We start from the raw sequence: 24,565 nt of genomic DNA, 5'->3' as shown, positions 1-24,565 counted from the left end.
GGCAAAGTAAACAGAACATCATGTGCTCTTGTCTTGGACAAGTCATATGACTTCCCTCGCGTTGATTATGGTAGCTTAAAAGTAGAGTGAGGCAGGCGCACATTTTCAATGTCTATGCTATCATATGGCAACACTTTCAGGGAATGGTCACTTTGCGTTGCTCCTGATATGGCTTGGTATTTGGCTTTCGGAGTGCAACAATATTGGGTAAGGGCCGTCGTTTCTAGCTCGCTAGCAAAACTTTCACAATCAGACTCAGAAGTTAACAAGTGCTAGCCTGCTCGCTAGCTAGCTAGGTTGGTTGTGCTTGTGCTGCTGTCTCAGAGGCAGACAATAATCTTGTTAGGACAGCCTGTGAGGAGCATTTATCTGATTTCGTAGTCCCGTGTAGTTAAATTGGTAGAACTTGGCTCTTGCAGTTCTAGGTTTGTGGGTTCTATTCCCAAGGAGGACCAATATGAAAATGTATGGACTAAAATGTAAAATGTATGAGGGTAAATTAGTATTTCCTGCCTATGTTCTGCCAGGTTTTGGGATTATAAACTAACCAACTAATGCATTCATAATTTGAAATACACGTGTATTTCAGATGGGTCCTCAGCTTGCAGTGAAGCAAAGTGTGCCAAAGACTTCTTCACTTGACTATATTCACAAAGGTGACAGCATACCGTTATCTCTGCTGTCAGAGACAAGAATGACTTTGCACTTTACTGCTGCCACTGCAATAGATAAACATTATAATCAAGCAACTGGCTGGCTATAACTGACCAAATTATGAATGCATTAGTTGGTTAGTTTATAATCCCATAACCTGGCAGAACATAGGCAGGGAATACTAATTTACCCTCATACATTTTACATTTTAGTCCATTACATTTTCATATTGGTATTTTTTTGTACTTTGCTAATGTTAAATATGAGCATTTTTTTATGCATGAAATAACTCCTCCCCTATTCTTGACAAAATGATAGTTATTTAACGTACAAATCTGAAGTCCACGGTAAAGTACACGTCATTGCATTGAGGCAGAGATGTTTATTCTTTGAGCACAACCCATCTTGAATTTTCCGGTAGTTGCATATAATCAACACTAGAGAGCAGTGTTGTATAGTGCTGTGCTTGTATCTCAAATTATATAAATCAATTTCTAGTAATCAATTCTCAAGTTTATGTCCGTTTTTTACAGACCCTGTCTTTACCTTGTTACAACAACCTCTCCAGCATTTCTCTCATCCTATCAACTAGCATAAGCTGTCATATGTTGTCTAATGTCATAGAATACCCATTTGAAGGTCTCAAGTTAAAGCTGCAAAAATGCAACTTTTTGGGCGACCCCACAAAATTCACATAGAAATGTGAGTTATAGAGCTCATTGAAAGCAAGTCTATGAAGCGGGAGATCTGTTATGTGCCCTATTTCTATGCTTTCTGTTTTAAAGTAAAATTTTTGCGTCTTTTACAATTGTTTTTGTACAACCAGCTTCAAACGGCTAAAAATACTATATTTTTGGTTATGGAAAATATATTTCACAGCGGTTTAGATGGTACAATGATTCTCTACACTGTACTTGCCTGTTTTGTTACTCTAACTGAAATCAGGTGTGATTTCTGCATATTGTATCTTGCATAGTGCATCTTTATTAACCCTTACCGTAGCCATTTCAACTTCAATTTGGTGACATAAGCATTGAAACGTACCAAGGATCCCGGATAGCAAAGAACTTGGTCTGAAGTGGCCCAAGGTTTTTCTTCTGGAAAACATATTTAGTCACATGACCCACACTCTTTTGACACATTGACGCACTGATAATAAGTCAATTGTTTGAGAGTGAAGTGTTTTTGGACTTGTCACACATTTATTGAGTTAAGTACCTTTACTTTAAAGAAAAAAGTTCTAAACATTTTCACTGCAGATCTTGATTTCTTTGAATGCAGTTTGTCTATTTTGCATCAGGTTTAATGCAATATGGACTCAGGAGAAGTGTATCATCATGAGTAAATAAAGTTGAAACAACGGGATATTTGTTCTCCACAGTCCCTCATTGGACGATGACCTCCTATCGCCGTACCCCTACGGCCATAGCCATGGACCCTCGCACTCCCACCGTCATGTCCGAGACTGCCAGTCCGTTGTCCATGGCAACGTCACCCACCAGACCTGGCCCGCCAGCAACCACACTGGGGTGCCCGTGGCTGAGTCGAAAGTCTTCATCTCTGACGTCCCTGGCACAAGCCGATGGGTTACAGGTCAGTGGAGGAAATACTTATTTAGAAAATACCCCTAAAATTGCCCCATTTTTAAAAATTCATTATGGCAAAATGTGTTATTTTCTTTGTTTCCATAGCTATTCAGCAGTTTAAACACCATACCCTTACAATATTAGGCTTTTGTCAAGTGAGATTCTTTTCCAATTTTTTTTGTTGTGTATATAAACTCTAAAATTAAGAAATTATTTCCTCCCTGCCACAGGTCACATTACAGTGGTCCACGACCCCCTGAGGACGGTGTCTGTGCTGGAGCCTGGAGGGCCGGGGGGGTGCGGGATGAACCGGAGGGAGGCGGTGGAGGAAACTGCTAGAGCCGGCAGGTGTCTCTATGCCCAGAATGGAGGTTTCTTTGGTACTAGGACCGGGGAGTGTTTGGGGAATCTAGTGAGTGACGGGGTGCAAGTCAGAGACAGCGGAGGGTTGCAGAATGCCCAGTTTGGCATCAGGAGGGACGGGACGCTGGTGTTTGGGTAAGAGCTGCCAGTCTCGTTGAATTTCCTTCTCAATATCTCTCTGTACCTCAACTTGAGCTCCATATGTGGTTGTAATATGTATCATTTCTAACAGAAATTTGTACTTCATAACTTTTTCTAGACATGCTGTCAAGGCTTGTAGTTGAGGTTGTGGAACACTGATCCTGTTATCATAAAATACAAAAATCTTATGTTTATTTGCTCAAACACAAAGGCCTTTATTACATGCTACGATTATTACGCATTCTAAATTATCGAAAGTCTTATCTCATCTCCCTAACAGCAATGTTTCTTTGTTTCTCCATATGAAACTTTAATGAACTTCCGCTAGCCAAACCTCCATGCCCACATTAAGCCCCCATCGAAAACACACACGCATGCCACAATAACCCTATCGCGTAAATGACGTCTACTTTGGAACATAACCAATTAGATTAGGACGGTACTCCCTGTTCCCTGGAGAAGTGCGTTGTGTTGACCTGTCAGTCATTCCGTGTAGAGTATTGGCTCTACCGTGGAATTTTCCTGTTTCCCAGATAATAGTGTTTACGTTCATGTACGTTTGATGGGGAAAAATAAGAGCAGTGAAAAAAAGCAGTGGTCCCTAAACCGATAAAACCAGCCACCTGAACAGGCGGCTGCTTGGTTGTTGTGTAGTGGCTGATGCAATATTGTATAGGCAGAATCACCAAACCTTTCACTGTGTCCAATATGCCCCCCACATCTCATTCCCCCCCATAGATTTTTCATAGACTAGAGCCCGAGGGCTTTGAACACTAAGCTATTTAACTGTCACAAATTGAAGTACAAACATTTCTTGTGGGGCCAAGTGAAAGCCAGGTGAAAACACTGTGTACAGAGATTCAGGATGCACTTGAGCTTTTGGCTGACTAAGCCAACATGTTTTATCTCACTAGATTGCTGAATGTACCCTTTTTAACATGAGAATCGAAGCATGTGATCTCATGGGTACCTTGTTCCACAGTTGGTTATTCCTTTCTTGAGATATGACTTACTGGTGTTATTTGATGCTGTTTGGGGATAACTTTACTTTTTCCTCATCTTTGTCCCTGATTTTCCCTCTTTACATCCTGTTTCTCTACTTCTTTTTGTCTCAAGTTATCTCTCTGAGGAGGACGTTAAGGATGAAGCCAACCCCTTTGTGCAGTTGGTCAGTGGGGTGGTGTGGCTGCTCCGAAACAGCCAGGTCTACATTAACCAGAGCATAGAGGCTGAGTGTGACACGACACAGGAGACGGGTAGCTACTTCAGGATACTGAGGATGTCTTCAACTTAGCCATACTTACTTAAAATGCTAGAGATATATGTAGTTAGTTAGTATTGACATCTTTTAATATTACTTTAGGTAAGTCTCCATTAAGTGCAGATCTAGCATCGGCTTACTCAACCATTAGATTAGGAAATAAAAAGCAGGACTGGCCTGGTCAGCACTTAGTGGTAACTTTGTCCTAGACTTGATGTAGAAATCTGTTTTTGGCTTCACGTCACTCATATAAAATGGCCATTTAAAACATCAGGGAGTTGTCATAATACACAATAAAAAATACATTTAGAAATATGAAGAGAAATTGCGTATGGCACAATTGACAAATGCATATGGTGAAACCCTGTTTGCCCGTTCTGGCTATGTAAAAACAACAATGATGTATTCTATCAAATTCAGCCAATATGCTTCAATTCAATTTTCATGCATTTGATTCCGCAGGGAATTTCCGCCATTTTGTGGATGTGGTGTCAGCCAGGACAGCGGTTGGTCACGATGAGGAGGGGAAACTAATCCTGTTCCACATAGACGGACAGACGGACCACAGAGGGTAAGAATGGACAAGAGATGAGGAGTTGAGAAAAGGGAGGGAGAAGAGGGTAAGGAGATAGAAAGGATGGAAAATAATACAGGTGTAATTGGATGAGGGTGAAAAAGTGGAGAGAGTATTGTGGGAGTCAGGAGACGGAATACAATGGGAGGGAGAGAAACTGGTTGGTCAAAGTGATGGAGAGTGAAAGGAATGCGAGACAATGCAGGTTTGATTGGAGGCAGAAGTGGGGCCATTTAGGCATATGAAGGGAGATGGGGCTAAGTAAAAAGGCTCTGATCAATTCTATTGATCTGGCTTTCTCTGTACCGGTGCAATGAACAAATTACCTCATTAACCTAGAGTTTCATGAGTTTGTTAAAGACATGGCTTTGGAAAGACCACAAGGGGACATGTCTGTTCATGTCCATGGCCTTTTCACTCAATATCAGGCCATATAACGTCAATAAATCTTATCTAGTAGGCACAGTCTCTCGGTGCATATCAGACCAACCATTGACCTTCTCCAATGAATTTACCTTATTTTTCACACAATCGACATTGCTTCAGAAATCCTTATGGATTTGTTTTGCTCAATGCAAGCACCATCCTCCTATATGGCCTTATGGTACAGTACTGTACTAGTGGTTTTGTACCAATTGTTCTCTCCTCTCTCTAGTATGAATCTTTGGGAGGTGGCAGATTTTCTGAAAGGTCAGGGGGTCATCAATGCCATCAACCTGGATGGGGGTGGTTCCTCCACTTACGTGGCGAACGGCTCATTGGCCAGCTACCCCTCGGACCACTGGTAAGCCAATCAGAAACTCATGTCACATGTTCATTGCAATGACATTACAAGGTTTATGGAGCTGCTTTTTGTGCTTTTATTTTAGTCAAATATTGTTGCTGTTTCACACACTGTAAATTATAATATTCATGATATTCATTCTCTCACCTGCTCTTTCTTTGTCTCCATGCTCCCAATTTCCTCTCTATTCCCTCCTTCAGTGTCTCAGACCCCATGTGGCGCTGCCCTCGGCAGGTCTCCACCATCCTGTGCGTCCACCAGCCCCAGTGTCAGCCTGAGGACTGCAGCGGGCACGGGATGTGCATCAATGGGCACTGCCAATGCCAGGAGGGCTGGAGTGGGACTGGCTGTGACACCATGGTGTGCCAACCGCCCGCCTGTGGTGCCCACGGTGTCTGTACACAGGGTGAGTGAGGAGTGGGTACAGTTGTTCTCTCCTTGAGTTCTGAACCAGCTCTCTGAGGTTACAATGAAATGCCTCTCTCTCCTATTTCTTTCTCTATTCTTTCTCTCATCTCATCCCTCTCTCCTGGTGCAGATGGCTGTGCGTGTGATGCTGGATGGAGAGGGGAGAACTGCAGCCAAGGTAATCAGCCTCTCTCTCGCTCTCTCTCTCTCTCTCTCTGGCTTGGTTTGTTTACACAACAAGTCTGTCATTTCTCCTGGTGTGAAACATGTTGCTTGTCCCCAGGACCCTATGATTTGTGAAGAATGTGCTCTGTCAAGCTTTGGCAATTACGGTTGGTAGTTATAACTTCCACATTCCAGGGCAGTACTTTAACACCTCCTAGCCCTCACATTTTCTTTCACTCACTGCACCTTCTCCCAACCCAATGGCCCTATAATACACTCCTTACTTTCCTGAACAAACCTGTATCCTACATAATACTGTATACAATGACGTCTTGTCCTCATATCTTGTAATACTCCCTCCAAAATCTACAGTATCTGACCGTCCACCTATCACAGCTTACTAGTGTCTTTTAACTTATTTTCTCTCTCTCGCTCAGTGTGTGATTTGGGTTTCTATGGCGACGGCTGCAACCAGACATGCGCCTGCACTAACGGGGGCTCATGTGACACTGTTCACGGTGGCTGCAGCTGCCCCATTGGTTTCCGTGGCGACTCCTGTGAACAAGGTGTGTTGCTAGTAGTGTGGCAGGATAAGTGTGTAACCCTGATTGATTGGTGTACACCTAAAACAACCTTTACGACCCTCCAAATCAAATTCGTAATCCCCTATCAATCCCTAATTTCTCTTTCACATTCCCAGACTTTACCTCACCTGTTTTAGTAATAGCACCTTGGAGTGCTTCCAATGTTATGCCTTATTCCCAGTCTCACAGGGATAACGGTGAGCAACAAAAGCTTTCCCAGTGGTCTGGCTAGAACATTCCCTCTCTGTACAACTTCTGCCAATAGTCTTGCTCCAAATCTCTGAATGAGAACTGCTGGAACACATTAGCCCTAATATGCTAAGCCTTCGTTATATCACTTCCTTGGCCCTCTGATGCCCAAATCCTGGACTGAATACCTGTGGCTTTGGAGATTAAATTAAGCTATTGTTGATGTCTTATTGTCTGTCAGAGCTTTTAAACTCTTCATGTTCATCAATGCTGTAGTTCCCATGTATTATGGACTAGCTTATGTTGGACAATTACATATTGTGAACATTATCTTAAAATTCCTAAGAAGGTCTAGGAAACCAAAACATTGGTACTAACCCCGGATGTTGCTAGCTAGAGCAGTGGTTTTCAGCAGGGAAGTTTCTTTACATTAAAGCTTTATTGTATTTTCCAGTGACATCTCATCCTGTTTCCTTGGTGTCTCTCATCACTTCCTGTGTTCCCCTCAGAGTGTCCTCTGGGTTTGTACGGGCTGGACTGTGGGCAGGAGTGCCAGTGCCAGGACATGTGCCCATGTGACCCGGTCACAGGAAGCTGCAATGCCCTGTTCCAGGGAGAGAAGAACCAGAGCATACACAGAGGTATGGAACCACCTGTAACTCCCCCGCCTGCTCAGAGCAGTAGTAGTTGAAGGAACTAAACGGATCACAACATACTGCATAAAGAGGTTACAAGCCTCTATTCAGGATGTCTGCACCTCAGTCTCTAATGAGTACTAATAGTTTCATAGTTGTCGTCCTGTAAAGTGTCTTGTACAGTATGTGGACCACTTCATTCTAAGCCTGCTAGCATAGGTTTTCTCCCAAACATGACCTGTTTGTTTTATTGGTTCCCCATCATTACATGGTACAAACATTCAGGATATGTTTCAGTTGGCTGTATGTAGTCTAGGGCTGTCCCCAACTAAAAAAATCTTGGTCGACTGAAGTCTGTTCTTTCGACCAATCGATTGGTTGACATTTTTAAACGTGTATTTCTCCATATAGACACATCCTATGTATTTTGTTAAAATCAACTATATGCATTGAGCTTGTCTGATGCTTTAAGCTCACTGTTTGATGAAATAAGAAACAAATGACTCAAGAGGGAGACAGAGATCTAGATAACCATAAGAAAAAATCTTAACCTGACCCAACCATCCTATTCCTTCTCCTGATGGCTTTTGCAGATTCTGCCATTACTCTCCTGAAGTTGCTGGTAATAGGCTACACGAGGAGTCGGCAACCTTTTTTCATGTGGAATGCCAATTTATCTTACCATTTCTACTGATCTGTGTGCCAGTTATGGTTTTCATATGCGCAATCATTGTCATGTGGTTAATCAAAATGATATATAAATTAAAATGATACAAACCTAAAAAGTAACTTATATTGCCATTGGCCAACTATGTAAAAATAGCCTACATAAAGCCAACAAATAAAAACATTGCAGCCTGCTGATATAAAATATCCTATAAATCACACTGGCTATGCATGGCCTGTCTGCAATGAACTTGAAACAGTTTTATTAACTTGGGTCTGGTCTGAAGCTTGCTCTAGCTTACTTGCAACATTGCATAAAATATTCTGGGCCCTCAGTTTCCTGCTCCAGTGAGCTCGGGACAGACACCGCTGTAGGCTATTTGCGCAAGTGATAAGAAGCAGTGCTTGACTTGGGCAGGAGCTCACCGGAGCGGAGTACCGACACCTCAAATGTCCTACTGCTTGAGCTCCTGTACCTCTGATAGAATATTAGCTCAAAAGTATTGTGGAGCTCATGTACCTAAATATAAACAGTACCAGCACCCAAAATGGGACCGGGACCTATTTCAGTCTAAGTCAACCATTGATGAGAAGTAATCAGTTAGGCCTATTTACGGACGTTTCCACCGGATCAGAGCATGACATTTTTCCGTTCACACTGAGTGGTATTTGAAAGGGAGAGCGCTGGAAAGATTTTTCAAATACACTGAGGAACTATTGTCATTCTCAATGGATGTTAAAACAGACTTTTTTTGCTTGCTGTTTGAGGTGAAGGAAACATGACTTTGTGAAACTCCACAGCTCATTAGTGGTGATGCGTTAAGCCAATCAGAAATACTATCAGATCCCAAAATGGGCACATTTTATATGCTTACATTTGTGAGCAGGCCAGGTAGCCTATAGGACTACTTCTAAGTGTAATCAGGTGCGCGTCCTTACTCAACATTGACAGGAGTGCTCCAGAGAAAAGACAATGACTAAATTGGATTGGCAAAACTCTTAATGAAATAAACCAACTTGTTCCTCACAAGTGTTGCATAGGTTGTGTGCTCTGCAAACAATGTGTCCACTCCGACAATGAGAACGCTAAAAGGAATAATAATATATTGAATGCATTAACAGAAATTACCATAGCTGAACAAACATTGTAGATTAGGAATTAACGGTAAATGTACTACTGGTGATATCTTTAATGGGGAACTGATAGACGCTAACAATCAAACGCAAACAATTCACACAATGAAGTTATGAAACAATGAATGTGCACAAATTGGTGGGAGAGAGCGCATTCTGGAGAGAAGTGCATTGTGCATCTGGGTGAGTCATGGCCAATCCGACGTCTGCATTGGCCATACAGCATTTATGGTGAATCGGCCTCTGCAGAAGTCATGGCATTCACACTTCGCAGCGCAGAGCTGTTGTGAAGGAAGTAGTACAGCTCCCATCTACCGTCAACCAATCATGTCAATGCGGAGGTATACAGGGCCCTCCGCATTGGTTCATTTGGGAGGTGCATGGCTGCTGCATGCCTCTGGCGGCTCCGTAATTGCGTCACACCCTCCATACGGAGCCTCCGACCACATTTCAGATCTAGCATAAATTGGCTTTTAGTCTAGGCCTTCGCAATAGATTTGTTCACTGAGATGGCCGTGTGTGTGTGATACACGCATGCTACTGGTCGACAAAAAAATCTTGGTTGACCAACAGCCTGTCAACTAATTGGGAGGCACCCTAATGTAGTCGCCCTGTGTGTCTAATGTTCTGTGTTCATATTGTAGTACAAATCAGGAAGGTTTATCTCTGAGATGATCTCATCTGTCCCAGCACACCCAGACTCATTTCCCTTCCATGTATTACCTCATTTTATCTCTTCCCCTCTTTTGTTCCTGTCTGTCATTTTACCTCCCTCCTTGTTCGTTACTTGTTGGCCTTGCTTTCTCAATTCAATTCAAGGGCTTTATTGGCATGGGGAAACATGTTTACATTGCCAAAGCAAGTGAAATAGATCAACAAAAGTGAAATAAACAGACTCACAAGTTCCAAAGGAAGAGACATTTCAAATGTCATAGTATGGCTATATGCAGTGTTGTAACGATGTACAAAAGGGAAAATAATAATAATTTACAATGGTGTATGTTCTTCACTGGTTGCCCTTTTCTTGTGGCAACAGGTCACAAATCTTGCTGCTGTGGCACACGGTGGTATTTCACACAATATATTTGAGTTGATCAATTTGAGTTTTCTAGTTCTTTGCTGGTCTGTGTAATCTGAGGGAAATATTTGTCTCTATTGTCATACATATGGCAGGAGGTTAGGAAGTGCAGCTCAGTTTCCACTTAATTTTGTGGGCAGTGTGCACATAGCCTGTGTTCTCTTGAGAGCCAGGTCTGCCTACGACGGCCTTTCTCAGTAGCAAGGCTATGCTCACATAGTCAAAGCTTTGCTTAATTTTGGGTCAGTCAGTGGTCCGGTATTCTGCCACTCTGTACTCTCTTTAGGGCCAAATAGCATTCTAGTTTGCACTTTTTTTTTTTAATTACTTGACACATTGGAAGTAATTATTTTAGTTTTCTCATGATTTGGTTGGGTCTAATTGTTGGACCAGCTTGCTTAGGGGACTCTTCTCCATGTTAATTTCTCTGTAGGTGATGACTTTGTTATGGAAGGTTTGGTCACTCGCTCTCTGTCTGCATCTCCCCCTCCCTTACTCTGCTGGTTGTGTCCATATGTAGGGCATAGCAGGGATATGTTCATGAGCTCTCCTAAACTATGACAGGCCCGTGCAGACTCGAATCTCACTCCTCAGCACACCACTTTGTTTTACTTTAGTTATCTCTGTGTGATCCACCATCTCTATTTACTCTAGTTCTGTGTTGGTGGCGTTTTTATGTGTGGGGGTTGGAACATCAACACCACACTACACTGACTCATTCCCTCTCATTCTAGTGTGTTCTCACTCACCCCCTCTCACAGTCGTTCATCCCATGTCCTCCAAGGTTGATCGCCCCTTTCAGTCTCTGAGCATAGCCCAGGACAGTGCTCTTTATCAGGATGATGGCCTGACTGGCCCTCACCATCTACTGACTGCCTGGCTGCCACTTACAACACACGTGTAGGAGTTTAAAATATTTAGACCCCTGTAAAAGAGAGGTGGGAGGCAGTGGGGTAAAGGGGGGCTTAATCAAGTTGTGTTGGGATGTATGTCACAAACTAGAGTAACCCTAATAAATCCACAGTCCTCTACATATGTACAGTTGAAGTCGGAAGTTTACATACACTTAGGTTGGAGTCATTAAAACTTGTTTTTCAACCACTCCACAAGTTTCTTGTTAACAAACTATAGTTGTGGCAAGTCAGTTAGGACATCTACTTTGTGCATGACACAAGTAATTTTTCCAACAATTGTTTACAGACAGATTATTTCACTTATAATTCACTGTATCACAATTCCTGTGGGTCAGAAGTTTACATACACTAAGTTGACTGTGCCTTTAAACAGCTTGGAAAATTCCAGAAAATGATGTCATAGCTTTAGAAGCTTCTGATAGGCTAATTGACATAATTTTAGTCAATTGGACGTGTACCTGTGGATATATTTCAAGGCCTACCTTCAAACCCAGTGCCTCTTTGCTTGACATCATGGGAAAATCAAAAGAAATCAGCCAAGACCTCAGAATTTTTTTTTTTTGACCTCCGCAAGTCTGGTTCATCCTTGGGCGCAATTTCCAAAAGCCTGAAGGTACCAGGTTCATCTGTAAAAACAATAGTACGCAAGTATAAACACCATGGGACCATGCAGCCGTCATACCGCTCAGGAAGGAGACGCAGTCTGTCTCCTAGAGATGAACGCACTTTGGTGCGAAAAATGCAAATCAATCCCAGAACAACAGCAAAGGACCCAAAGGACCCTGTGAAGATGCTGGAGGAAACGGGTACAAAAGTATCTATATCCACAGTAAAACGAGTCCTATATCGACATAAGCTGAAAGGCCGCTCAACAAGGAAGCCACTGCTCCAGAACCGCCGGAAAAAAAACGCCAGACACGGTTTGCAACTGCACATGGGGACAAAGATCGTACTTTTTCGAGAAATGTCCTCTGGTCTGATGAAACAAAAATTGAACTGTTTGGCCATAATGACCATCGTTATGTTTGGAGGAAAATGGTGGAAGCTTGCAAGCCGAAGAACACCATCACAGCCGTGAAGCACGGGGGTGGCAGCATCATGTTGTAGGGGGTGCTTTGCTGCAGTGAGTCTGGTGCACTTCACAAAATAGATGGCATATTGAAGCAACATCAAGGCATCAGTCAGGAAGTTAAAGCTTTGTCGCAAATGGGTCTTCCAAATGGACAATGACCTCAAGCATGCTTCCAAAGTTGTGGCAAAATGGCTTAAGGACAAAGTCAAGGTATTGGCGTGGCCACCACAAAGCCCTGACCTCAATCCCATTGTAAATTTGTGGGCAGAACTGAAAAAGCGTGTGCGAGCAAGGAGGCCTAGAACCTGAGTTACACCAGCCCTGTCAGGAGGAATGGGCCAAAATTCACCCAACCTATTGTGGGAAGCTTGTGGAAGGCTACCCAAAACGTTTGACCCAAGTTAATAAATTTAAAGGCAATGCTACCAATTACTAATTGAGTATGTAGACTTCTGACCCACTGGGAATGTGATGAAAGAAATAAAAGCTGAAATAAATCATTCTCTCTAATATTATTCTGACATTTCACATTCTTAAAATAGTGGTGATCCTAACTGACCTAAGACAGGGAATTTTTACTAGGATTAAATGTCAGGAATTGTGAAACTGAGTTAAAAATGTATTTGGCTAAGGTGTATGTAAACTTCCGACTGCACATATCAAGTTTCATTTCTTAATAGCTTGTTTTCAATGTTCCTTGTGTTTACGCTAGTATGTAAATGAGTGCCTTCATAGAGTGCCTTCAGGAAGTTTTCATACCCCTTGATTTTGTTGTTACAGCCTGAATTTAAACCGGATTGAATACATTTTTTTTGTCAAACATCTACACACAATACCCCATAATGGCAAAGTGAAAACATATTTTTAGACATTTCTGGAAATGTATTGACAATTAAATACAGAAATATCTAATTTACATAAGTATTCACACCCCTGAGTCAATACTTTGTAGAAGCATATTTGGCAGTGATTACAGCTGTGAGACTAACCCAGAAAGACTATGGGCTTTCCACACCTGGGTTGTGCATTATTTGCCCATTTATTCTTTTCAGAAGTTTTCAAGATCTGTCAAATTGGTTGTAGGTCATTGCTAGACGACAGTTTTCAGGTGTTGCCTTATATTTAATTCAAAACTAACTCGGCCACTTAGGAACATTCACTGTCTTCTTGGTAAGCAACTCCAGTGTAGAATTTGCCTTGTGCTTTAGGTTATTGTCCTGCTGAAAGGAAAATTAATCTACCAGTGTCTGGTGGAAAGCAGACTGAACCAGGTTTTCCTCTAGGATTTTGCCTGTGCTAAGCTCATTCCGTTTACTTTTTTATCCTGAAAAGGTCACCCAGTCCTTAACTATTACAAGTATACCCATAAGCTGATGCAGCCATGACTATGCTTGAAAATGGAGAGTGGTACTCAGTAATGTATTGGATTTGCACCAAACATAACACTTTGTGTTCAATACAAAAAGTGAATTGCTTCGCCACATTCTTTGCAGTATTACTTTAGTGCCTTGTTGATAAAAGGATGCATGTTTTGGAATATGTTTTTCTTTACAGGCTTCCTTTTCACTCTGTCAATTAGGTTAGTATTGTGGAGAATCTACAATGGTGAAAACTGAGGATGGATCAACAACAATCACAGCCATTAAACTCCAACTGTTTTGTTGGCCTCATGGTGAAATCCCTGAGCCGTTTCCTTCCTCTGGTAACTTTAGTTAGGATGGACACCTGTTTATTTGCAGTGACTGGGTGTATTGATACACCATCCAAAGTGTAATTAATAACTTCACCATGCTCAAAGGGATATTCAATCTGTACCTTATATAAACTCAGCAAAAAAAAAGTTACGTCCCTTTTTCAGGACCCTGTCTTTCAAAGATGATTTGTAAAAATCCAAATAACTTCACAGATCTTCATTGTAAAGGGTTTAAACTCTGTTTCCCATGCTTGTTCAATGAACCATAAACATGCACCTGTGGAACGGTTGTTAAGACACGAACACCTTACAGATGGTAGGCATGCTGCAAGGAGGCATGAGGACTGCAGATGTGGCCAGGGCAATAAATCGCAATGTCCGTACTGTGAGACGCCTAAGACGGCGCTAAAGGGAGACAGGACAGACAGTTGATCGTCCTCGCAGTGGCAGACCACGTGTAACAACACCTGTACAGGATGGCAACTACAACTGCCCGAGTAACACCAGGAATGCACAATCCCTCCATCAGTGCTCAGACTGTCCGCAATAGGCTGAGAGAGGCTGGACTGAGGGCTTGTAGGCCTGTTGTAAGGCAGGTCCTCACCAGACATCACCGGCAACAACGTCGCCTATGGGCACAAACCCACCGTCGCTGGACCAGACAGGACTGGCAAAAAGTGCTCTTCACTGACGAGTCGGTTTTGTCTCACCCGGGGTGATGGTCGGATTCGCGTTTATCATCGCAGGAATGAGCGTTACACCGAGGCCTGTACTCTGGAGCGGGATCGATTTTGGAGGTGGAGGGTCCGTCATGGTCTGGGGCGGTGTCACAGCATCATTGGACTGAGCTTGTCATTGCAGGCAATCTCAACACTGTGTTACAGGGAAGACATCCTCCTCCCTCATGTGGTACCCTTCCTGCAGGCTCATCCTGACATGACCCTCCAGCATGACAATGCCACCAGACAAACTGCTTGTTCTGTGCGTGATTTCCTACAAGACAGGAATGTCACTGTTCTGCTATGGTCAGCGAAGAGCCCGGATCTCAATCCCATTGAGCACGTCTGGGACCTGTTGGATCGGAGGGTGAGGGCTAGGCCCCCCCCCCCCCCCCACAGAAATGTCCGGGAACTTGCAGATGCTTTGGTGGAAGAGTGGGTTAACATCTCACAGCAAGAACTGGCAAATCTGTTGTCCATGAGGAGGAGATGCACTGCAGTACTTAATGCAGCTGGTGGCCACACCAGATACTTACTGACTTACTTTTGATTTTGATCCCCCCTTTGTTCAGAGACACATTATTCCATTTCTGTTAGTCACATGTCTGTGGAACTTATTCAGTTTGTCTATTGTTGAATCTTGTTATGTTCATACAAATATTTACACATGTTAAGTTTGCTGAAAATTAACACAGTTGACAGTGAGGATTTTTCTTTTTTTTGCTGAGTTTGTGTTTTGTCATCTCCCAATAGGTGCCCTTTGTGAGGCATTGGAAAACCTCCCTTGTCTTTGTGGGGGAATCTGTTTTAAAATTCACTCCTCAACTGAGAGACCTTACAATTATCTGTATGTGTGGGGTACAGAGATGAGGTAGTCATTCAAAATTCTTGTAAAATACTACTTCACAGTGAGTCCATGCATCTTATTATGTGAGTTAAGAAAATTAGTTGTTACTCCTGAACTAATTTAAGCTTGCCATAAAAATAAAGGGATTGAATATTTGTTGACTCAAGACATTTCAGCATTTTAATTTTAATTTGTAACAATTTCAAAAAACATAATTCCACTTGGAAATTATGGGGTAGTGCGTGTGTAGGCCAGTGACCAAACAATCTAAAGGTAATCCATTTTAAATTCAGGCTGTAAGAAAATAAAATGTGTAATAAGTCACGTGGCGTAAATACTTTGACGGCACTATTTGCTTGAGGCCATGTTGAGGAATAACAAATTGTCGTGTTTGTACATTGATGCCTGTTTTTATGAGAGAAAAAATGTCACAGCTAGTGCAGTCAAACAAAGATGCTGAAGCGACCATCTATAGTTGGTATGATATTGTGTGTGGATGAGACTTTAGACATGAGTGGTTTCTGTAATTGCTGTTTCCACTGTTTCCACAGCTGGTCATTGTCTGGCCAATCAGATGTTTGCAACATGGAGCGAGGAGGAGGCACACAAATCCAAGCCTTATCTCTCTGAGTAAGTGCCAAAGGTCATTTCAGCTGAAACCCCTCCCTGCTGTTAACCACCTACAAATCAATCTAACCGCCCTCCTCGCATGCACAGCCACTCTCCCTCCTTTGAATCCCTCCGACGCTCTCCTATTGTAAATTAATGCAGATGAACATTGTGCAAAACACAGCCTTGCTATTTTTTTCACAGCTTGGCTCAGACAGAGAAATTCATCACTTAATCATATGTAATGTCACACCTCGGTGTGACTATAACAGCATGTCCACTGCTATGTTTGGTGATGTGCTAATATTTGCATGGACAAACAGTTGTCCAGACCTGCATTTAGCGGGCTTGACCCCTCTACTCGTCACAGACTGCAGGAGCCATACGCATTTATTAACCCCCTTACCTTTCACATGCTAGTGAGGGATTGTTTTGAGTTGCTATGGTTTCAGCCACAGATGGAGTGGGAGGTTGAAGTTTGTTTATTCATTGATCATCTTTCTCTCCAGTTCTCAATTCCTCCTCACATTTTTACTCATCGTCCTACAAATGTTCCTTTTTGGGGCCCATACCAATATCAATGAATCCTCTTCTGATAATAATGATAAAAGTGGGTTTGATTTGGATTGGATATGTACATTTTCCAAGTGTATTTGCAGTGTGTAGAGCGCCTCTTTCACTTCCGATGCCTAGCACCTGCTGTCTTCCATTTATCTCCCCTGTTCTCTCTTCTCATCCCTCCATCTCTCCTCAGGCAGCGCTGGCTCATTGTCACTGGCCTGTTGACCTCTCTGCTGTTGGCCAGCCTGGTGGGTCACATGATCATGTGTTGGTGGTCCGCGGCTCACCACCCCGGCCGTGTGGACTACTCCTACGTGCCACTGACAGAGATTGGTGGTGCGTGCAGTTCAGGGGTCCGAGGGAAAGGGTCGCAACCCAGCAGAGGCGTATTCGAGATGGAGGACTCAGACTCCCAGGATGAACTGTGGTCGGGTCCGCGCTGAGGGAGGGTGATGGGGGACGGGTGGGAGTGAGCCTACCCTGTTAGGACCGCCTGGAGGAGCTATCTCTAACATATTGTAAAGAGGGGAGGAAGGTTTATATAGAGAATGGGTTGCAATCAATGAAGGAGAGGAAGAGATGGAGCCAGGGTTAGAGAAGAGCATAAAGAGGTCAGCGCTGGAGGGAGTGCAGTGCAGAGAGAGGGATCCAAGAGAGGGAGGGAGGGTGTGATGAAGAGGCCATCGGATGTTTCAAACTCTAACCCCTATTTGAAGAGGGCAATTTGTATTTTCCCTTCGGCTCATCAGCCACCATCTCGTTATCCAGAGTGAATGTAAAGAAAGAGGAAAAACAGACTGAAAAGAAAGAGGCATAGAAGTAAGAGGAAGAAAATAACTTCTCACCTTTTGTACTTTTTTATACTAAATTACTATTTTATTGTCCTCCACTCTAGATTTTTCTAATTGACAAAGAAGAAACAATATGCCAACATATTTGATCGTGACTAATATCAACAGTAGACTGTTTCCATATAAGAATAGGTATTTTAAGGGGACATAAACAGAGAAGGCGATTCTGGGCCTTTTGTTTACCATCCTGTTCCACAAGCATGGGATGAATTTCTCCACTTGTTGCCATGAGAACAGACAAGGTAAGAACTTTGAACCCTAGCCAGGAAATCCCCAACGCTCCAACCCACTGAACCTTGTATTTATGGAGTCCACTTTATCAAATGATTCAATGTGAATGCACCCAGGTTCACTGGGATTGTTTTAATATTTCCAAACAATTTTTTTCTGTGAAGTCATGTTTCCACTAGCCCCGTGAAGCACCTATTTTTGTAACTGTTCAGACAAACTGTTGAAATCATGTTTAAAGGATGTCTGGGTGCCAAGTGTGCTTCTGGTTCAGCCAAAATGTTCTAAGGCAGCAGTAGGGATTTGAATGCAGAAATAAGGATGTACTCAAACTAGTTTGACAGGACCTGAGTGAGTGTATATATTTTTTTTTTGTCTGACAGATTGTTTGTTGATCGCTCCTTGAACCCAATCTCAATTCTTTAACAGAAAGTTCAATCTAGTTATTCTTCAGTTGAGGCTTCTCACAAAGATGAGGAAATCTCTTTTCCATATGAGAATTGTGTGGCAGCTTGGTGAGGTGGAGATGAGTGAGTTATAGGGACGATGAGACTATTGGGGTAGTATATGGTCATGTTGGGGTGGGGGGGGGTAGTGTAATTATGTTGGTTGAGTGGGGATGTAAAGAAAGGATGTTGTTCAATATTAATAAAACTGTGGAGATATCTATATCTCTCAGACTAAGGTTAGGATTCACTTTGAGACATACCAGGGGTTGTTATATTACAAGGCTGTGGGAGAACACTTGATGGGAAATGTGTTTGTTGGTGTTCTTACGTGTGTATTTAACATGCAGGTTACCAGATTGTGGTCTATATGGAGGCTGTTAGGGAGTTGGATTGTCCCACTGAGACGGCTAATGACTTGTGCTCAAAAACAGTGAAAGGACTTTATACAGTGATAATGACTCACTGTGTACTAGCGATGCTGTTTTTGTATAGTTACCTATCTTGACTCGCACTTCCTTGAACTGGTGAAGAAAATGGAGGAATTTCATTTGCGCTCTCACCAGTGAACCTCAGGCAAGGCAAAATGCAAATCAAGGTGATTGCTTGAGTAGATGTTTGTTTCAATACATTTGCCTGTTGTAGAGTTGCGAGACTGGTTTTGTTTGGTAAATTGTAGATGTTTTATTATGCTGCTTCTATGAGCTAGCTGGCCAACTAGAGGTGCCCGGCCTCACTACCCTGGAACATATATGCGGCAGGTTAGCCTTACGGTTAGAGCATTGGGACAGTAACCGAAAGGTTGCTAGTTCGAATCTAAGAGCCATCAAGGTGAACAATCTCTGTGCCCTTGAGTTAGGCACTTAACCCGAATTGCTCCAGGGTCACCCTGGCTGTGACCCCACTCTCTGAGGGTGTCTTGGGAAGAGTTGGGATATGCAAAAAATGAATTTCCAATTCACATATGTGTATTAATAGGACAAATATAAGCACTCACCAAATTATTTTTATTACATACTGTATGCTTGCAATTAATGGGTCTTTCGCTTGAATGTCATAATTTTTTTTGCACCCTTTTGCTGTAATAATCTTGGCATATTATAAAAAAGTATTTAAATGTTTTATATTGTTCAGTTGTAGCCCAGCATGGGTTGTTATTGTCTGTGTTAACAACAAGCCAGCCCTAGCCAGAGTCTGAGCCAGGCTGCTGTACACACCGGTAGCGTTTGTCGGAGAGTGCCGGACATAATTTGCAAACCGATTCTACATGTAGAATCTGTTCGGTTTGTATTTATTTTGAAAGGCGCGTTGTGTAAGCTAGCTGTGCTTTGTAGTGACCACTGACTTGAGGGCCCTCTGGATTTCAGCCAGCCGGAGGAAGAATGACTGAGCGATGAAAAAGGGAGCTCCTTTACATAAACAGGAAGTGCACCTAGAATAATGCCAAATGATTGGGGTTTGATTTTAATATATATTTGTTCAAAATTGGACTTCCTCTTTGTTTTAGTCAGGCAAGGACATAATTATGTTTAGTTCCCATCCAATAAGGGTTAGGAATTGATACTTCAATATTTATAAGTTTGATAATGTGTTAATATTTGTCAATGAATGTATTTGATGCACTAGAGTCATGTATAGTGTTTAATCACAAACTAAAGTCAATGAACTGAAACTGGTGTAAAAGTTGCCCATGATTATGCTTCCTTTACTGTCATTGTTGTGAATGACTAATCGCATACCTTGTCTACTTAACTTCTTGCTGTTAATATGCAAATGTCAAGAATTAAGAACAACAAAATGCAGTTTAAGGTGGTTGGCATGTCACTGCTGAGTTTTAGTAAAGAGTATTTTTCACCAATAAAGCCTTTTTTTCAGTATCAATGTATTCTCTGGGCTAGATTGGAACTATTTAGGACTAAATTCATACACCTCATTCACAAGTGGTTTATTTTGGTGGACAAAGGAAGTAGCCTAGTCCGTAGGCTGCCTCCACAACCGCAATTAACTCATTTGATTTATTTTTATAATCTCATGCGTCCATTACATGTTGGTGTTCAACAGTCAACAAGGTTATTTTCCATGGGAGTGACTGACTGGATGGCCCACCTGATCACTTACTGACTCACCCATGTCTGCCCCGCCTTCTCTGTCCTGTTCAGCTGATGCAATTCTTAAGAGGGATGTCACTCTCCCTCCCTGCATCTCTTTGCTCCTTATTCTACTTGTTCCCTGTCCACCTCTTTTCCTCTCCCTTAATGTCCTCTCTGTTGTCCTATCATGTTCTTACTCCCGCTTATCTCCATTCATGATATACCTTTCCCACATTACCTAGAGTGTTCGTGACTGTACTTCAAAACAATAACTGAAGCATATATTGAATTTCTGTGTGTGCCTTTGCTTGAGTGTGTATGCGTTTGTCTTTTTAAAGTAGACTGGCAGGAAAGGTTGCCCTCCCACGGCTTCTTTGTGTTGGTTAGAATTCACTTGTTTGCCTGTGAACTGTCACACCCTGGGTCAATGTTAATCAAACAGAACCAGACCCAAATTCTGTGTTTCACCTAATCATCGATCCTATCGCAGGACCGTGTCAATCCAACCACAGAATGTGGCTGAATGAAATGGCCTGTAGCCTACCATACTTAAATGAGACCTCCCTTAACTTTGCATGCCCCTTTGTTTTCACAGCCTTGTCTCTTTACCCCACAGCTTGAAAACACAGCTCTGTTTCTGTCCCAAATTCCCAACACACCAAAAAGATTTCACATGGCCTTTGACATAGGTTTCCTTTTCTTTATTCCCCTCCCCCCTATTTACAAACTGTCCTCTCCCTAAAGGAATAGCTGTCCCCCTGGATGCATTTTAAATGGACTACTCTGAGAAGATTCTGTAATATTATTTTCTGTCAAATGCATGGTTTAAATTTACCATGTTAAATATCAGTGAAAATAAAAATGAGTCTGTTCTGTAAAAAAAAATTACGTTATTGATTATTAAACTGCTGAAATTATGACGACAAGTCATCAATGAACTGTCCCCTTGTAGATATTGCACAAAGCATTGCCCACTTCGAAACAAACATTAGCAACATTATGTAAGGATGTGGTGAATTCACGTGAAAGGGAACATGTATTGTTTTTTTTTTATACAATGGCCCATTAAATGACATAATGAATGTTTTTTTGTTAAGCGCACTCAATATATTGACAGGCTGTGGTATCTGAGAAAGTCTACTTGATGTTAGGCAGATTGACATTACTTACACCTGATGGTAATTTAACATTTTATCAATATAATCCATATTTGTTTCTGAAAAACATGTTCTTAATAGAATAGAAACACAATAGTATGTTTTAATTTGTTTATCCAAGTTCAATTTGAGCTCAAGTTCTGTAGGTCAAGAACACTCGGGTTGATTTTTGAGTGATGTAACACTGTTGTGGGAAAAAGGAAACGGAGTTGAGCTGAAAGCTGCATCTTATCAGTTATGCAATAGTAGCCAACTAAAACAGCACAGGTGTGGCTGTTTTTGGGCCTGGAAAATTACCGAAAGAGCTGGTTAGATTTTGATTTTTTTAACATGGACGCGTACAGTTGAAGTCGGAAGTTTACATACACCTTAGCCAAATACATTTAAACTCAGTTTCACAATTCCTGACATTTAATCACAGTAAAAATTCCCTGTCTTAGGTCAGTTAGGATAACCACTTTATTTTAAGTGTGAAATGTCAATAGTTATTTAATTTGGCTTTTATTTCATCACATTCCCAGTGGGTCAGAAGTTGACATGCACTCAATTAGTATTTGGTAGCATTTCCTTTAAATTGTTTAACTTGGGTGAAATGTTTCAGGTAGTCTTCCACAAGCTTCCTACAATAAGTTGGGTGAATTTTGGCCCATTCCTCCTGACAGAGCTGGTGTAACTGAGTCAGGTTTGTAGGCCTCCTTGCTCGCACACACTTTTTCAGTTCTGACCACAAATGTTCTATAGGATTGAGGTCAGGGGTTTGATGGCCACTCCAATACCTTGACTTTGTTGTGCTTAAGCTTTGGAAGCATGCTTGAGGTCATTGTCCATTTAGAAGACCCATTTGTGACCAAGCTTTAACTTCCTGACTGATGTCTTGATGTTGCTTCAATATATCCACATAATTTTCCTACCTCATGATGCCTTCTATTTTGTGAAGTGCACCAGTCCCTCCTGCAGCAAAGCACCCCCACAACATGATGCTACCACCCCTGTGCTTCACGGCTGAGATGGTGTTCTTCGGCTTGCAAGCTTCCACCATTTTCCTCCAAACATAACGATGGTCATTATGGCCAAACAGTTCAATTTTTGTTTCATCAGACCAGAGGACATTTCTCGAAAAAGTACGATCTTTGTCCCCATGTGCAGTTGCAAACCGTGTCTGGCGTTTTTTTCCCGGCGGTTCTGGAGCAGTGGCTTCCTTGTTGAGCGGCCTTTCAGGTTATGTCAATATAGGACTCGTTTTACTGTGGATATAGATACTTTTGTACCCGTTTCCTCCAGCATCTTCACAAGGTCCTTTACTATTCTGGGATTGATTTGCACTTTTCACACCAAAGTACATTCATCTCAAGAAGACCGAACACGTCTCCTTCCTGAGCAGTATGACGGCTGCGTGGTCCCATGGTGTTTATACTTGCGTACTATAGTTTGTACAGATATACATGGTACCTTCAGGCGTTTGGAAATTGCGCCCAAAGAGGAACCAGACTTGTGGAGGTCAAATTCTTTTTTTTCAGAGGTCTTGGCTGAGTTCTTTTGATTTTCCCATGATGTCAAGCAAAGAGGCACTGGTTTTGAAGGTAGGCCTTGAAATACATCCACAGGTACATCTCCAATTGACTCAAATGATGTCAATTAGCCTATCAGAACTTTTAAAGCCATGACATCATTTTCTGGAATTTTCCAAGCTGTTTAAAGGCACAGTCAACTTAGTATGTAAACTTCTGACCCACTGGAATTGTGATACAGTGAAATAATCTGTCTGTAAACAATTGTTAGAAAAATGACTTGTGTCATGCACAAAGTAGATGTCCTAACCGACTTGCCCAAACTATAGTTTGTTAACAAGAAATTTGTGGAGTGGTTGAAACAATTAGGTTGGAGTCATTAAATTTGTTTATGTAAACTTCCGACTTCAACTGTATAGCTGATTCACACTTAGATAACCTCACCTCTGAAAGATGGGGTGATGGGAAAATATTTGCCTTCCAGGAAGAGTTTGTCTCGGTGCTTACATAAACACCAACTTTGCCCTATGGTCCAGTGTAGAAAAAAACAGACTGCCCTAAAGGGAGAGGGCAGGGTGGCTGTGGCATAAGACAACACATATTCAGTTTATGGTCTCTACATTTTTTATGATGGCCTCATCCTACTCAGCACCAGTTGGGTGTTAAAAAAATTATTGGTGTGAAATGCTAGGTTGCACCTGTTGCACCAACCAAAAATAAGATTAGTCGTAGCTATATCCGGCTTAAGCGATGCGACTTCATGAGATTTGATGTTTCATAATTATGGTTGGTAGGCCATGGCAGTTCTAAACAATGATTTATATAAAGCCTGGATTGCTGATGCTATATATTGGCCATTGAGAGGCTTCGAAGCCACCGGTCTGCCATATTGGCACTCTTGATTAGGAACAGTCCTCCATAGGAATGAATGGAATTCTACAGTATTTCAATTAAGTGTTTTAAGGACAAAATTACATGTATTTAACTTTTTGTTGTTGTAGTGGGGACAGTAACATTAGTACTCTCAACAACAAAAATACTTTAAGGAAAATGTATGCATTAAGGTGTCTATTATAGAAAACGAATGTAGACATTAATAAATGCATTTCTATAGCTTCCAAAATGTTTTACAATCGAGGAGTGCCATGATGGCTGCTCGCAGGGTTCAATACAACGCCCACTGTTAGTCATTCAGGGTTTAAACACCTAATTGGTTCTAAATTTTGCAGGGCATGTCCGTCCCATCACTTCACAAAGCTCATCACTATGCATGCACATTTTCTTAACCACAACTGGATGGATTAATCAATAATTACTCTGGGAATGAATATCACTGAATGATGGGAATATTGGAGTAAAGTAGGCTAATGCCATTGAAGACATTTATCATATTGTTACAGAAACTCCCAGTCATCCAACTGTTTTAAATGGCGTGTGTGTGTGTGTGGTCAGCAATCATTTCGGCGTTATTGTGCTGCTTTAATACAAGCGTGGGGACTCGTCTTGATAAATCAGTCTTTTTTTTTTTGGTTTTCACGGAATGTCCGTTTGAATAGTCTACAAGGCTCGGGAAATGTTTGCCAAATTGAGGTGTGTTTTCTAGCCTCAATAACGATTTGCTATTGGTATTTATTTTATATTAGTTGTG

General features: G+C 41.9%; 1 protein-coding gene across 1 annotated transcript; it reads left to right on the top strand.

Moving 5' to 3' along the window:
• Positions 1–40: 40 nt before the first annotated feature.
• nagpa (N-acetylglucosamine-1-phosphodiester alpha-N-acetylglucosaminidase) lies at positions 41–20,043 on the top strand. The gene is made up of 12 exons (XM_038994394.1): positions 41–207; positions 2,036–2,247; positions 2,471–2,738; positions 3,861–4,000; positions 4,468–4,576; positions 5,235–5,363; positions 5,564–5,769; positions 5,902–5,949; positions 6,374–6,502; positions 7,219–7,350; positions 16,019–16,097; positions 16,831–20,043. Exons 1-12 carry the CDS (start codon positions 125–127, stop codon positions 17,078–17,080), a joined length of 1,785 nt encoding a protein of 594 aa, XP_038850322.1. The 5' UTR covers positions 41–124; the 3' UTR covers positions 17,081–20,043.
• Positions 20,044–24,565: the final 4,522 nt, after the last annotated feature.

This window comes from Salvelinus namaycush, chromosome 5 (assembly GCF_016432855.1).
Source record: "Salvelinus namaycush isolate Seneca chromosome 5, SaNama_1.0, whole genome shotgun sequence".
In the NCBI taxonomy this organism is placed as follows: Eukaryota; Metazoa; Chordata; class Actinopteri; order Salmoniformes; family Salmonidae; genus Salvelinus; species Salvelinus namaycush.
This window is presented reverse-complemented; position numbering and strand designations above follow the sequence as displayed.